This window comes from Anastrepha obliqua, chromosome 1 (assembly GCF_027943255.1).
Source record: "Anastrepha obliqua isolate idAnaObli1 chromosome 1, idAnaObli1_1.0, whole genome shotgun sequence".
Lineage (NCBI taxonomy): Eukaryota > Metazoa > Arthropoda > Insecta > Diptera > Tephritidae > Anastrepha > Anastrepha obliqua.
Window position 1 is genome coordinate 133,836,159 of NC_072892.1, and position 15,537 is coordinate 133,851,695.

Sequence of the window (15,537 nt, forward strand, 5' to 3'; positions counted from 1 at the left end):
TGGGTTATGTCGTCCGAATGGATACAAACGCTCCGGCTCTGAAAGTATTCGATGCGGTACCAGCGGTGGTAGCAGAGGAAGAGTAAGGCCTCCTCTGCGTTGGAAATATCACGTGGAGAAGGACTTAACTTAACTTGGTGTGTCCAATTGGCGCCGGTTAGCACGAGAAAGAAACGACTGGCGCGCTTTGTTAAACTCGGCCAAAATCGCGTAAGCGGTTATCCCGCCAATTAAGAGGAAGAAGAACACGTTTAACTGTCGAAAGATGAGCTATACCGAAAATAGAGTTCCAGAAATGTTCCGAAAGCTGGATCAAATGCATAAGTGCGTTGCAGTTCATGGGGCGTACTTTGAATGCAATAATATAACTTTTGAGGAATAAATTCTATTCTATTCCATTCTTCTATTCTGAAATTTCTAAATATATTCCAAAACTTTGCAACTTTAGAAAAATGTATCGTTATCACCACTTTCAAAATAAAGCTAATTCCAGCTAGATCTATCGAATCTCTCTCACTGAGCGATGGTGAAATAGTGAGTCGAGCGGAAAACCCCATTTGACGCAACGAAATGAAATCAATCATAAATATGTATGTACATATTTCATTTATTTTGTTTTGTTTCCTTTTTAGTTCATAATACAAGATGAAGAATAGTAAGTAGAATTCGCGAATAATATCGTTTACAATTGAAATTGAAAATGAGCTCCAAAGTATACATAAATTTGGCAATACTCAACCGAAAAACCGAAAGAAAATACTAAAAAATAGAAAGCATACAATGCAAAAATCAGCAAATTGTAGAGGAAGAATTACTACCGGTGTTTTTTATTTTTACTTTTTCCTACTACTGGCTACTGTCATTGTTAACTCCTCCTTTCTCTCACTGGACGCACTTGTTTGCTGGTTACACGCTGCATGCTTTTGGTTTGCTGATGGATTGCATTGGCGGGTGCTGGTGAGGGTACGCCGTCATTGTTGTTGCCTAATCACGACAAACGCGCTTCGATGGCGGTTCCGCTTCGTTTGGCGCAATCGATTGCAGAATATTGCATTTGGTGTAGTTGCCGAAGAGCGTTAGCAGCAGTGCTACACCATAACCAGTGGCACGTTCACCCTGCAAAAAAAAGATAGCAAAGATGTAGCAATTGTTTGAGATAAGCTGAGTGAAAATAGCATGAAGCAAGTATTATTAAGATTTTTTGAAAAAAAATATGAAAAATACAGAATAATTAAGAACATTCTTATACCTTCTTGTCAACTTTAGGCTGATTTGTTTAGTCTAGGTTATTTTCTCAGATTTTTCGTACTATGGAAATTTGAACTCAAAATCCTAATAGGATGATTTAAAGCCAATAGCTATCCTTCTTTAGTAATCCATTTTAAATTTATCTATGTATGTATATCAACATCTAGAACAGTAATTGATGAGATTTTCCACCTGCCTTTTATTGTACTAAAATTTAATAAGCTATAATATAGTTTTCTCCACAACTGTAAATAACTAAGTTACAAACTAAAAACATTTCCTCTCCTTTTTTTACATTTTGTCTTGGAAATGCTTATTACTATAATTGATGTTTTCTGAAACACAATTAACAATTCTGAAGTGTATTTGATGACTTTCGAAATAAAAGTTTACTATTCTGAAGTATATTTGATAGTTTCTGAAATAAAATTTACTAATCTGAGGTACATTTGATGCTTTCTAAAATATAATTTAATAATCTGAAGTATATTTCATGACTTTTTTAAATAAAATTTTACTCTTTTCAAGTGTATTTGATGCTTTCTAAAATATAATTTACTAATCTGAAGTCCATTTTATGACTTTTTCAAACAAAATTTTACTCTTCTCAAATGTATTTGATGCTTTCAGAAGTATAATTTACCAATCTGAAGTATATTTGATGCTTTCTGAAATGTAATTTACTAATCTAAAGTATATTTGATGCTTTGTGAAATAAATTTACTAATATAAAATACATTTGATGCTTTCTGAAATATATTTTATGACTTTTATACTAATCTGAAGTATATTTTATGAATTTTTCAAAAAAAATCTTACTCTTCTCAAGTATCTATGTATTAGATACTTTTTGAAATATTATTTTACAATTCTGAAATTTAGTTGATAATTTCTGAAATATAATTTACTAATCTAAAGAGTTCAAATAGTGAGTGGTTATCTTACAGCACCTTTGTCGAAAGATCGTCATAATTGGACTTTTTTTTAAATAGGTATGCAGAAATTACCACCAGCTCTCCCTGTGTAATGTGCAAAAAATTCGTGACGATCTCAAAATCTTTGATGCCATCTTTCGCGAATTTTTAATTGTTTGACTTGTGACGTTCTTCTAGCAAAGCGTAGATGTAGCAACTGGCATAATTAAACATATATGGCAGCACTGGAAAAGAGTTGCCAAAAGTTACATTTGCTTGAAGGCACTTAATCGAGTATTAGATGGCCACGTTGATACAGGGAAACATTTTGTGCTTCAGCTCGTTATCTACTTGGGATGCTCTCGCTCTGCCAACACCGTTAGCGTTCTCATTCTTCTCAATGTTACTGTTGACTTTAGACTAGCAACACCAAATGAGTATACGCAGAAAAGTGGCGAATCGAATGCCACTTTAGTAAGACCGCGTTCACACAGGGGAAACATTTGTTGTCTTAACTTTGCGAAACCCTTTTTATGTTGCCCTCGCGCTCCCACACAGCTACACTGTGTGCAATTGTTTTAGTTTTTATTCTGCAGCCAAAAACAACATTGAGAAGAACGAACATGCTTTATGTGTTGGCCGATCACAAGCAACTCGATGGATCTCTTCTCACGTCTTCTCCCCCTCTTCCACAAGTTACGAGTCTACACAACAAAAGCTGTTCCGTATGAACGCAGTCTAATGAAACTTGCCAAACAAAGAGCAAGAGTTGGTAGCACCGAATAGGGTGAGTTATGGTATTATTATTATTTTATGAAGTACTCGCTAGTGATGAATCTTTGTATTCATGATTTTCAAGGTAAGGTTGCTTCTGTGGTTTTCAGTTGCCTTCTGAAGGGTTTGAAGTTTTCCGCGAGAGGTTTTTCATTCCCCTATCTGCCACCTGCGGACGCGCCGGCTAGGGATTACAGTCTCCTCAGAGACGTATCTTGTTCGAAAACTTTGTTGTTGCTTTCACTTGCAAACAGAGCAAACAAAAAAGTGGCGAATCGAAGACGCCTTAAATCAACATGTTTGCACATATTTTTAGCAGAGCAATTCACTTAGAAACTTTTTTATATCAAAAGTCTAATACAACTGCCTTTTCATAATCTATGAATAAACTTCAAATTCCACAAAGCCAACCAGCGTGTAGGACATAGACACTGTTTCATGGCTAATTTTTTAAATAATTTTATACAAATATACGATTATTACATACCGACGAAACTGGAAGCGCCATATCAACGTGCATCCAGATGCCAGGGTAATCAAAACCAAGATGCGCGCCAACAAAAACACCAGCACACGACGGTTGAGCGTTGTTGCGATCCTATAAGAAAAAAGAAAACAGCATTTATTAGATTGAAAATGGCAAACTGACAAAATATGAAATGAAATGTGAAATATGACAATAAAAATAAGAATATTAGAGTGTGGAATAAAAACATGGAAACTTTTAAGTTGGAAGTTACATCCCTAGCTGACTTCCAATGAAAGCTTGGTGACATTCGGTTCAGTGAAGCGAAGTTATTGCGTCTAAAGTGTCAGTATGTTTGTGTAATCGGTACAAAAATGAGTTTAGAACAAAGAGTTAATATCAAATTTTGTTTTAAAATCGGTAAATGTTTACCGAAACATTTGAATTGATGAAAAAAGTTTATTGCGATGATTGTCTATCTCCTGCCAGAGTTCATGAGTGGTGTACACGTTTCAGAGATACATACGGGCCGCCCAAAATCAGTAATCACCGAAAACTTCATCGAAATTTTTCGTAAATTTATCAAAAATGAGCCGAAATCATAGTTGAAATTCATGGAATTGGATTTGAATACCTCCAAAACATCGATTAATCGCATTTTAACTGATCATTTGGGCTTACGAAAGGTCTGACACATTTCATTCCGCACAAGTTAATTAAGTACCAAAAATTGCTCAGAATTCAACATTCGAAAGATCTCATTGAAGAGGCGAAAAAAGACGAGAGCTTCCTTTACAACATAGAATCTGGTGATGAGTCGTGGCGCTTCCAACATGTACCTGAAACTGAGCGTCAAAGTGCTGAATGGAAGGCCCTAGACGAGCCACTACCCAGAAAATCGGGTTTGGAGAAGTCAAAAACCAATTCGATGCTCATTTACGATTCCAAGGGAATTTTTCACAAGGAGTTCGTGCAAACGGGCCAAACCGTCTTGTCGTTTTGAAGCGTTTGATAATGCACCATCTCATCGATCCACTCTTGTCACTGCTTTTTTTTACTACAAATCGCATTTTAACCATCAATCACTCACCGTATTCACCTGATATGGCTAACAGTGAGTTCTACTTATCCGGAAAATAGCATTTGGCCATGAAAGGAAAACGTTTTGCGTCCATAGATGCCATCCGAAAGGTTTGTACCGACACCCCGAAGGACATTGATGGTCAATGACTTGAAACACTCTTTCGAAAAGCTTTTAGATCGCGCAAAACAGTGTATCAGGGCCAAAGGGGACTATTTGGAATAAATAAATTCGAAGTTTATATTTTAGCTCAGTCTTGTTTATTTTGGACTTCACCTTGTATATTCCGAACATCTGAGGATCTCCTTCAGTTTTCAGCTTCCCGACTGCTGTAGTGTCTTTCGGGCTGAACTGAGGGCAATAATGAAAGTCGTAATGTGCTACCTGGATATGAAATCTACATTTTTATTGATAACCAGGCGGCTATAAAATCCCTCACAAAGCAGTCGACAACCTCCAAGGTAGCCACGAAATGCTGCACATCTCTCATCGAGATGGATGAGTCAATCCACCCAAAGGTAATCGGCAGACACATCCAGAGGATGGGTGTGCAAACACGTGACTTCTACAGAATATGTATAGATGATGATCCCACGCCTTTTGTGCCATTGTCCTGTTCTATCCAGACGGAGACTTAACATTTTAGGTAGACAATTCTTTAACCCTTTCAATACTAACGGGACACATATGTCCCAATGAGTGTTTTCGTTTTACTAAATGCCAAATATTTCTTTGCATCGCTGTGTATTTTCTTCCCATCAGTTTTTTACGAGATATACCATCAATTATGCTCCGTATGACCCGTTATACTTTGTATTTTTCTCTACACATGTTTTGCAGTCGTAGTTAAATCTCAGCATGTGCTAGGTCAGTAAGTGGAAAAACGATAATTATAGATCTACTGAGTGCTCATTACGGGGAGGCGGGGGGGACAATGTTTCCCCAGGACATTTTCTCAATTCCTAGAAATAATTTCTTTATTTATACAAGAGGACATACTATTTAAATCACTAGCAATAACTTTTTATGGTTAAATATTTTTTCCCCTTAAAAAAAATCCGTATTGAAAGGGTTAATAAATTGGAAGATCTTAGTTTTGTGGAAATCAGGGAACTTCTAAAATTTTTGAAAAGCCCACACTGGTTGTAGGAGAGATAAAGACAAGTTCGCCACGTGGCATCACAATAGACTATGTGCCTGAGTGTGTCCCACAGTGGACAACCGCTTCAACCTAACCAAACACCTGCTCCACATTTTTACAATTTTTTCATATGAAAGACAGCACCCAACACCGTCAGCAGAAAAAATTATCAAAAATCATCGCGATTTTTGAAGCACTTGAAACTTGGTTCGCAATTCAATGATCTATGAAACTGCATACCTGAAATTTTTCTAAAGATTCTGAAGATTAAAGATTAAATAGTTTGAAATATTAATGAGAGTTTACCGAATTTTTAATATACAAATTTTAAACAAATTTGGAAACTTTTCTTTATATGGTTCTTGTTGTAGTATGAACTTTTTTTTATACAAAAATTATGGAAATTACCAAATAAATAAATAAATAGTCAAAACTTATCAACATGAGTTTTACACTTTATATTGACGCTTGCTGTATTTATATATATTTTCAAACTTTCATTTAAATTTTGAACTTTTTACCCTTAGTATGACACGCAAAAACCAAATTAATTCGATATACGAGTCAACTTCCCCTTCAATGCTGTCTCTCTCTCTCTCTCTCTCTCTCTCTCTCTCTCTCTCTCTCTCTCTACCACAGCTCACTGATCACAGCAAACACACTGAATTCCAATATCAATACCAGCAAGAGTAAATAAACATTTGCAATAGGTTTTGTCCGAAGATAAACTTAAAAATATGTGCAAACAATAAATATAGTAAATAAGTTATTCAATATGTCAGCAGCGCGTTGAAGTGAGTAGGAGGAGGCGAGTAGACGCCCGACTGCTGTACGATCTATGAACGATAGATTTTGTTAGCTTGATTTTCACACTCCCCCCAAAGGCGAAGTATGCGCATAGATGTACTTGGGATGTGTGTGTGCATGTGTATGGCATTTGATGGTTTTGCCAGAAATCAAATGTCAAAAGAGAAAGTGGCTATTGTCAATATAATTGACATTCATTTGACATGTCGCATTGACAAAACAGCCAATAAAACCGTTATTCATGTGGGTCGATACTGAGCGCGAGTGCCAAATCATTTGGTTAGCTGAGCATGACATATGTTTGCGTGAAATTTTCAATTAGCATAAATTCGTAAGTGAGTATCAGCAAATCAAAGCGGTGATGTATATATGAACATATGTATGTATGTATGTATGTGTGTACATATGTGTGCATGTGTATTGATGTAAGAATAGGATATTCAATAGGATATTTAATTAATTGCGTTAATTCATAATGCATGCGTTATCAATGCGTATTACAGTTTTATTTGATACAGCGGTGGTAATATAAATATGAACAACAGAAAAATTCAGACAAAACAAAAAGCCGGAAGACAAAAGTAATTTTTGCAGTTTTTCTTAGTAAATAACCACTTAAGTCTTATTTGTGTCCATGCCCTGACGGAAGAGAAGGATGACGCGGTTAAGGGAACCCGGTGGTCTAGAAATTTCAAAAAATCGATTTTTTGTTTTTTCGATATTTCGAAAGTATAGTATCTTAAGATTATACTGTGAAACAAAAAAAAACTATTCAACCGAATCGTTTGAAATTTTAATATGTTGTACACAACATCGGTGGCTATCGCCCGTACTATAATCGCATTCTTTTTTCAATAATTTCGTATTTTTTATTAAAAAACTGAAAACTAAACCCGATTTTTAGAGAGTCAAATTCAAAACCGCGCAATTTTATCATTTTTTTATTCTAGGGTCCACTCTATACGGACTGTGGTACCAGTGGTACGACCAGGAGTGCCGCGACGCTACTGCAGCAAAAGACACTGCATATAGAGCTACCCTGCAGTCAGTTGCTATGCGAGCGGCTAAAGAGCGGTATAAAGAGAAGAGGGAGGAGAAGAGGCTTCTCAAGCGAAAGAAGCGCGAGTGTGAAGAGATCAAGATGTATGGCAGCAGGACTGAGACCAGAAAATTCTTCGAAAGACGCCTCACGAATGATTATGACGAGGTCTTAAGAGCTATTACCCGGCTTAAGAACAACAAAGTTGCGGGTACGGACGGCCTGCCGGCAGAGAAAGTAAATATTTACTCCGATAGCCACGAGACAATTAAGGCCCGCGGGTTAATGATGATGCCATCGAACTAGTCAAGGAATGCCTGGCTTCACTTTCGTTTGCATCCCAATTCTTCGTCATAAGGCTCATCTGGATTCCTGCGGTCTGCTCCTGGAAAGATGGGCTTCGCGCAAACTCAGCGAGCGCTGGGCATGTACCCCAACTTGTTAGGCCGCGAAATCCTTCTGGCCACGTGTGAAGCGGGGGCGCTCGAGCGATCTTCTGAGGTTGACAAAATTCGGCTCTCAAACTTCGTAGATGTTCTCAGAGGACACTATGAGGATACTTCGAGGTGTGCATGCTGTGACACTTGACAGAACCTCTAGTCCTTTTTGCGCAACGTCAGCTTTATGGAGGATTAGATGGAATCATCTCAGTACCGTCTCCTTAGGCATCTCCTAAGATTTAGGCATCTTAGCTGTTACTTCTTTGCTACGCCTGCAGACCTTGATATTAAAAATCTGATGAACTTCATAAGTAACATAAAGCGATTAACGCAACCGCAACACAGTCATAATTCATAATCCACATAAACTAAACCCATTGCGGTAGACCCCGGTTACGTCAGCTAATCAGCTGATTTCTTTAAAATCTTCACAAGTTCGTGCATCTTCAATCGCCGAACTTTCCTCCATATCCAGATTTTATCGATTGTTTTTGGTGCGGTAGCCTGTCTATATTTTCAATTTCTTTTCACAAAACTAAAGTTTAAATTTGAAATCTGATTTCAAAACTATAACAATCAGCGGCAAAATCTACTTATTCCCAAGATTTCTTTTAAATTTCAGCTAATAAAAACAATAGTAAATAAAAAATAATAACAAAATCAAACAAAAATCCCCACACCAAATTTGGAAGCGAAACTTGTTTTCTACAGCCTAATGACAGTTTAACGACTCACGCGCTGCATCTAAACTTTTCTTTTTCTCTCTACGTATCGAAGCGAGGCAAAAGCGCATTAGTCAAAGCTAAGTTGGCATAAAACACCATTACCAAAATGTGCAAAATGACGAAAACAAAATTTCGACAAGACGTGCACAAAAGCGTCAAAAAGTAGAAAATATTTACACTTGAAAAGTAATGGTGTCGCATACACACTTACATACCTAAATCCCCTTTGACTTTGTTAGTGATTGCTACTAAATATTGTATGTTTGTATAGCCAAGCCTGTGCAAGATCACTAAGGAGCAAAACGACAAATTTAGTGAAAGTGTAAAATAACATCAAGGCGCTATATTATTTTATGTATTTTTCCAATTTCCTTGTGCCGCTCGGAAAAATTTACAGCTATCATTGAAATTTCCCTTTTTGTACAAAGACCCGGTACGGGTCTCTAAATGTAACCAACTTCATCAGACCGCTCGCGCAGCTGATGCACGGGCATCAGCTGTCTCTTAATTGGCTAAATGTCAGTCCAGAGTATTGTTTACAAGCACGTGGAAGCATTTTGCCGAGAGTAAACGAGAGAAAAGAAAATCGGTAATGGATTTCAAACGTAATAGTGTGATTGCATTATATTTGGCTGGAAAATCACAATCAGCGATTGTGCGTCAGTTCGAGCACCTTAAAGTAAATAAAGTTTTTGTTCATTATTACTCGTTACAATTATACTGGTAGCGTGGTGAAACGTCATGGAGGTGGTCATCAAAAGACAACAACGTCACGTGAAATGGTTCAAAAAGTGAAGAAGCGACTTGAGCGAAATCCCCGACGAAGTGCCAATCAATGGCGAAAGAACTGAAAATATCTGACCGTAGCATCCGCCGCATCCTGAAAACTGATCTCAAAGTCAAGCCTTACAAGATCCAATAGGGGCATGATCTCACACCAAAGCAGCAACAAGTTAGACTTGAGAGAGCGAAGGAGTTGCTGCGCTTAGCCGAAAGTGGTCAAATTTCGAACATTGTGTTTTTTGACGAGAAAATTTTTCAGTGGCAGATCATGGACGTTTCCACACGACTCGGCACCGGATCACAAACTCGAGTGAACCAAGAATGGCTAAAAAGCAACGTTCCGAACTTCATAACGTCTACACAATGGCTCTCAAATTCACCAGACGCGAATCCGATCGATTATTCGCTTTGGGCCATTTTGGAGAGCCAGGTCCGATCTAAAAGATTCATCAGTCTCGGGGCGCTGAAAAAAGCCATTTTCCTGCTGCCAACATATTCGGGCAGCTTGCGATTCGTCTGTCTGATGGACGGCGTCAAGGCCATAGTCGATGCAAAAGATGTTTATATCGAGCAAAAGTAAATTGATTCTTAATTTTATATTATTTTCACACAATTTTTACTTTGAATTGAATAAAAGTAATTTTCCAAATTAAATTTATGGAAATTCTAATATAGCAGCACACAACTATCGACTTCAATCAAATTTCTTCCGAGTAACACCAGTTTGGCTGCAAGCTAAACAGAGTAAACGAACAACGGCAGGGCCATTGCGGCATATTAGGCTTAAACGCTCCCAGGTTGCGCAACGTCTGCGCACTACCACTAATGCATAAATATAAATATATGTAAACTATTAATTACAAAATAAAGGGGTATTGAGCAGACAAGCAACGACCAGAGACCCGTGCCACTGAAAAAACCTCTACTGCCATGTGAGTTGATGTTTTAATAGTCGCGGTTTTAATTTCTTCATTATTTTCTTTATGGGCAACAATTTTAATTTGTTGTGCGCAGGTTGGCAGAAAAAAACTATATCTTAGCAGCGGTTACCAGCTGGGTGGACAACGGGTGGACAATCGCCCATGCGCAGGAGTGGATTGTATGCCGCGAAATGTGAAAAACGTAAGGCCAACATTAGGAGGTGGAGCTAAGATTGGCTAAACACAAAACCCAGGCATGTGAGTAATATACAGGGTGGTCGGCATAGTGTTCTTTATTAAAAAAAAACTCCTCATAAAAAACATTTGCCATTCGCCGTCGTGTTAAAAGAAAAGTGGGCCAATAAAGGCAGCCACTCCTGCAAAATTCGCTCCAAATGGCCACTCTCTAAGGATGCATTGCCTTCTCGACGATCATATGCGAGTTTTCTGATCCCCAGATGCGGTAGGTTAGATTGTTCACATGGCCGCCAAGACGAAAATGTGACTCGTCAGAAAAGATAATTTTGGCTTCTTTGCCATAATTGATTGTTTTTGATTTTGGAAATAGGTTAGGAATTAGGTTACGTTATACGGCTTTCTCTCAAAATTTCCAGTGGGGCAAAAGCTGTCAGCGTCAAAATAACATACGATTCAGAAAAAGTAAACACTACATATATGGACCACCCTGTACCTATAATGCATACATAATTCATACAACGTGAAGATAATAGAAAAATATAAAATATGAAAAATTTAACGCGTAGCGCAAGAAAAACAGCAAAAAAGTATTAAAGACAGCATGCGAGAGGGCAGTACGTGTGTGTGCGTGCGGAAAGCAGCAGCACGCAATGCCAGCCGCGGTGCACCGTTAATGCCACAAATAGCGAATGGCACTCGCTTAATATTTCATATGCCCTCCTGCTGCTGTGATGTAGCAAATATGAATGCACTATGCAGCTAAAATTGCGCTGGTTTACAAGCAAACACGGAAGAAGAGATATCAAAATATGTAGGTGCAGATGTGGGAAACAGGAAATAAAGCAGTACGAACAAACAATATAATAAAAATATACGCAAACAAGAACTCATTCAATACGGATATAGGGCATTCCAATAGGCAATACACAGTTTTTTTCTAAAAAGTTTCTTTGCCATAGAAAATGTGATCTTTGGTTGTCTTGGAACGGATCCTAACGTTCAGTTATGAAGATGTAAAAGATAAGATCATATAACCAACCCAATACCAAGAAAAATCACATCTTTCGTAAAAAATTACCTGTAAGGATATATTCCCACTTAATACAAGTCACAAAACGGATTGTTCCCTCCAGATTTAGACATTTTCGTTAAGACATTGTGGAGTATTTTTAGAAAAAATATGGTATTTCAAACGCTGGGGCCAAGAAATTTTCATTGCGATAGAAATTTTTTTTTTGTATCTGAATGAGGGTGAAGAGGTGACCTGGATTTTTACTAAGATTTTTACAAGGATTAGGATTATTGGGTAAAAATGTATGTATCAGCTCAGTGCCTTCCAGCCAAGTTCTGCGCATAATTTTGGAAAACAAGACAGCCTTATTGAATCCAAAATCTAGCGAACGCGAAAATGAGTCAAGCAATTAGACAACTCATTCCAGCAAACTAACAAGACTCCACTTTGGTTTTTGTAAATGCAAATAAGCCAAATATGAAATCGCAAGGATTCTCTGCTGATTTATGTGAAAAATAAGAGGAAAAGACAAGCAGCCTGTGAACTCAAGTAGGCGCTTCTATGAATGGCTTTGAAATGTGGATTTTGTGGTTTATTTTTTATTTATTTAGTTTTTATTAAGTTTTTTATTTATTTTTTTTTGTTTTGTTTTTTTTTGTATGTATTTATTTATTTATTTATCTGTTCATTTATTTTTCAATCTGTTTATTTATTTATTTAATTATTTATTTCTTTTTATTTAATTTTTATTTTTATTTATTTTTTTCTATTTTTTCAATTTTTTGTTTATTATTATACTATTTTTTTTCATTCACTTTTTTTCATTTATTTGTTTATTTTTTTTCTTTTTTCATTTATTTTTTTATTTTTTTTTTTTTATTTTATAATTTTCTATTTTTTTTTTTTTTAATTTTTCTTATTTCACTTTTTTTATTATTATTATTTTTTGTTTATTAATTTATTTTTTATTTAATTATTAATTTTTTATTTTATCTTTTTTATTTTTATTACTTTATTTTTTATTTTTTCATTTTTTATTTATTGATTTACTTATTTTTATATTTACTTATTTATTATGTTTTTATTTATTTTTTATTTTTTATAAATTTATTTTTATTTATTTTTTATTAATTTCTTAATTTTTTTTTTTACTTTTTTCTGTTTTTTTTCTATTTTTAATTTTTTTTTTTAATTTTTGGATTTATTTTTTTTTTTGTTTTTTTTAAATTTCTAGTTTTTTCTTAATTTTTTTAAATTTATATTTTTGTATTAATTTATTTTCTATTTATTTATTTTTTGTTTATTTTCTTATTTATATATTTAATTATTTATTTATTTATTTTTTTTTTATTTTTTTTATTTATTTATTTTTTTTTTATATTTTTTTTTTTATCTATTTATCATCAGTGAATACAAAAGTTTCTTACTGGCTACACTAACACCAACTAAAGTAATTTCAGAGAATATTGTTTAATATCTCTCCAGAAAATGGAATTTCAATGCCAATAATTCAACCAATTTTATTAAGTTCTGTAAGACCTCGACTGATAGGAGGCTCTTAATAGGCCGCCAAAGCAGAATAAATTTGTGCGTGATTACCATTCGGTTGCTTCGGCTTCGAAACCAATAGAGCTGAGGTATAAGTTATTCGTATTTCAAAGCGATGTAAAATATTTCCATATTGCATACCTAACGAGGTACTCTTTATTTAATGCCCTTTACAAATAAATTTCGAAGAATATTTAAAAGCTTATAAAGCCTTTTAAAGCGCAAAGTACAGAAAGTTAGAATTCAAATTGAAAAATAAACTGGCAATTAAAACTTTAGAAACGCCAGAGTAGGCTTTGCTGCACCCAACTTAGATTCGAAGGTATGTTCTACTTATACTACACACAGACATACACCTCTCCTGGCACATGCATACAGCCATTGGAATAATATTCTATAACAAGTGGTTAACTTTACCCATATGTGGGGAAATTCATTCATCCTTAACAACAACACAATTGTTTCCGTTAATTCTACTCATAGAATTCAAGTATATAAAATTTTCAGAAGAAAATGGAGTTATGGGAGTAAGACACGTGCCTTGCCTATCTACGCTTTAAACTTTTCTATGCCTGCACTTACGCACTTGAAAGCAAAATTGGCAGTTTGGAGCCTGTAGTCAAATGTACCAGTTGTAAACCACCTCACAGCTAGTATGAGTCGCAGACCCACTAGTCAGGCAACGGGTGTTTTTTACTTGGTGTAGGACACAGCCATGACAATTGTCAGAATTCGACCAGAAATATAAAAGTCTCATACTAGTTGTAAATAAACAAGAAAAAGACTAGTCCAATTAAGGACCAAAACCACTAATTTGTTATTAAAAAAGGGTAATTAAAAAATTAAATAAATTCAAGAAACAACAACAAAATTTTTTTATTAAGTATAACGAAGTGCCTGCAAACGTTCATAAATCGCTGCCTTCGTCGAAATTTACGAGTTTTCTGGCCCCGGACAATAGCTAACGCCGAGTTGTTGGTGCAAGCTAACCAGGTGGACGCTGCAACAGAAATCGAAAAAAGAAAAAAATTACTACAATCTCGCTAAACAAGCGCTCGTTTCAACAAACTGGTAGAGGAGTTGGGAGAACACTGAAGTCTCTTGGATTGTGTTGAAAGGAAATAATATCCCTACCACAGAACCGTGTCCGTTGGCGAAGAGGAGTGGTTGACACCCTATGCTCCAAATAGGAGTTAAAGGATGACATGTACATATATTAAAATATTACACAGTTTTATTTAGCAGCCTATTCTCATCGAAAATTTTGTATTTTTTATTATAACGTTTGCACTTATGCGCTTTCTTTTTTCAGTAAGTTGAAAAATTCATCTCGTCCAAAAGATGGGATTAACTCGTGAAAATTTTCGTGCAATGATTTAATACGATTTTCGACGTGGATTATCAAGACAGATATGCACTGATTAACCAACTTCGCCTTTTGGCATTGAAACACCACACTTACCCACGATCTTCTACGTGGCCGTGAATCCTTTGAGGATAAATTTCGATGATAAATTTTGATGCTGTGCATCAATTGATAACGCAAAATCATCATGTGACATATCGAGGTGAGATAGAGGCATCCTTGGGCATTAGTGGACCAACATGCTTCAATATTGCATAAAAATTCGGCCGTCAGGCCGAATCGTTGTCGTAGGATACCGCATAATTTGGCAATTTCCCAAAAGAGAACTAGTGTCGATTGGTGTAAAGAAATTCTGAAGAAATGAAGCCGTGGCGGTTCAAAGTGCGTCTATGACATCGAAATCGAGGACGAATATTGAATTTAGGCATATGAGCCGGAAACAAAACAGCAATCGACAGTATGAGTGTTCCAATACGAGGTTAAACCAACAAAAGTTGTTCGCGGAAGAAACACCTTATTACCGTAAATCATCCAACCAAATATTCCAATCACCTGAAATTTTTAACTTATCTTCTCATCCTCGGTCTCGACTCTCCCAAAGCTAATTGTTGATTGGATTAAGTAACTCACTGAATAGTTTTGTAAAAGTTGGCCTGCATTTCATACGGAAGAGTTTATCAATTTTCATATTTTTATTTTATACCAATTTTTTATTTTATATCAGTTTACTATGTTGTACCATAAGGTATTTATTTATTTATTTTATAATTTATACCAATTTTTTATTTTATACCAGTTTTTGTTTTATACCACTTTCTATTTAAACCATTTTATACCATTTTCTATTTTATACCGTTGTTTACTTGTTTACTTTATACCATTTACTATTTTGTATCATTTTCCGTTTTATACCATTTTCTATTTTATACCATTTCTTATTTTTGTACCGTTTTCTTATACCGTGTTCTATTTTATATCGTGGTTGTCTTTGTTCGTTTTATACCATTTTCTGTTTTATACCATTTTTTTTATTTTATATCATTTGTATTTTACACCATTTCTTAATCTATCGTTT

General features: G+C 35.5%; 1 protein-coding gene across 2 annotated transcripts in view; it reads right to left on the reverse strand.

The window, feature by feature from the left end:
- Nucleotides 1-587: 587 nt before the first annotated feature.
- LOC129236172 (probable aminopeptidase NPEPL1) overlaps nucleotides 588-15,537 on the reverse strand; it is a 52,807-nt gene continuing 37,857 nt past the window's right edge. For both annotated transcript variants that reach the window (XM_054870405.1, XM_054870406.1), the window contains exons 5-6: nucleotides 3,424-3,534; nucleotides 588-1,116 (exon numbers count right to left, since the gene is read on the reverse strand). In XM_054870405.1, the coding sequence (XP_054726380.1) occupies nucleotides 985-1,116; nucleotides 3,424-3,534 (243 nt within the window). In that variant the 3' untranslated portion in view covers nucleotides 588-984. The remainder of the gene's footprint in view (nucleotides 1,117-3,423; nucleotides 3,535-15,537) is intronic.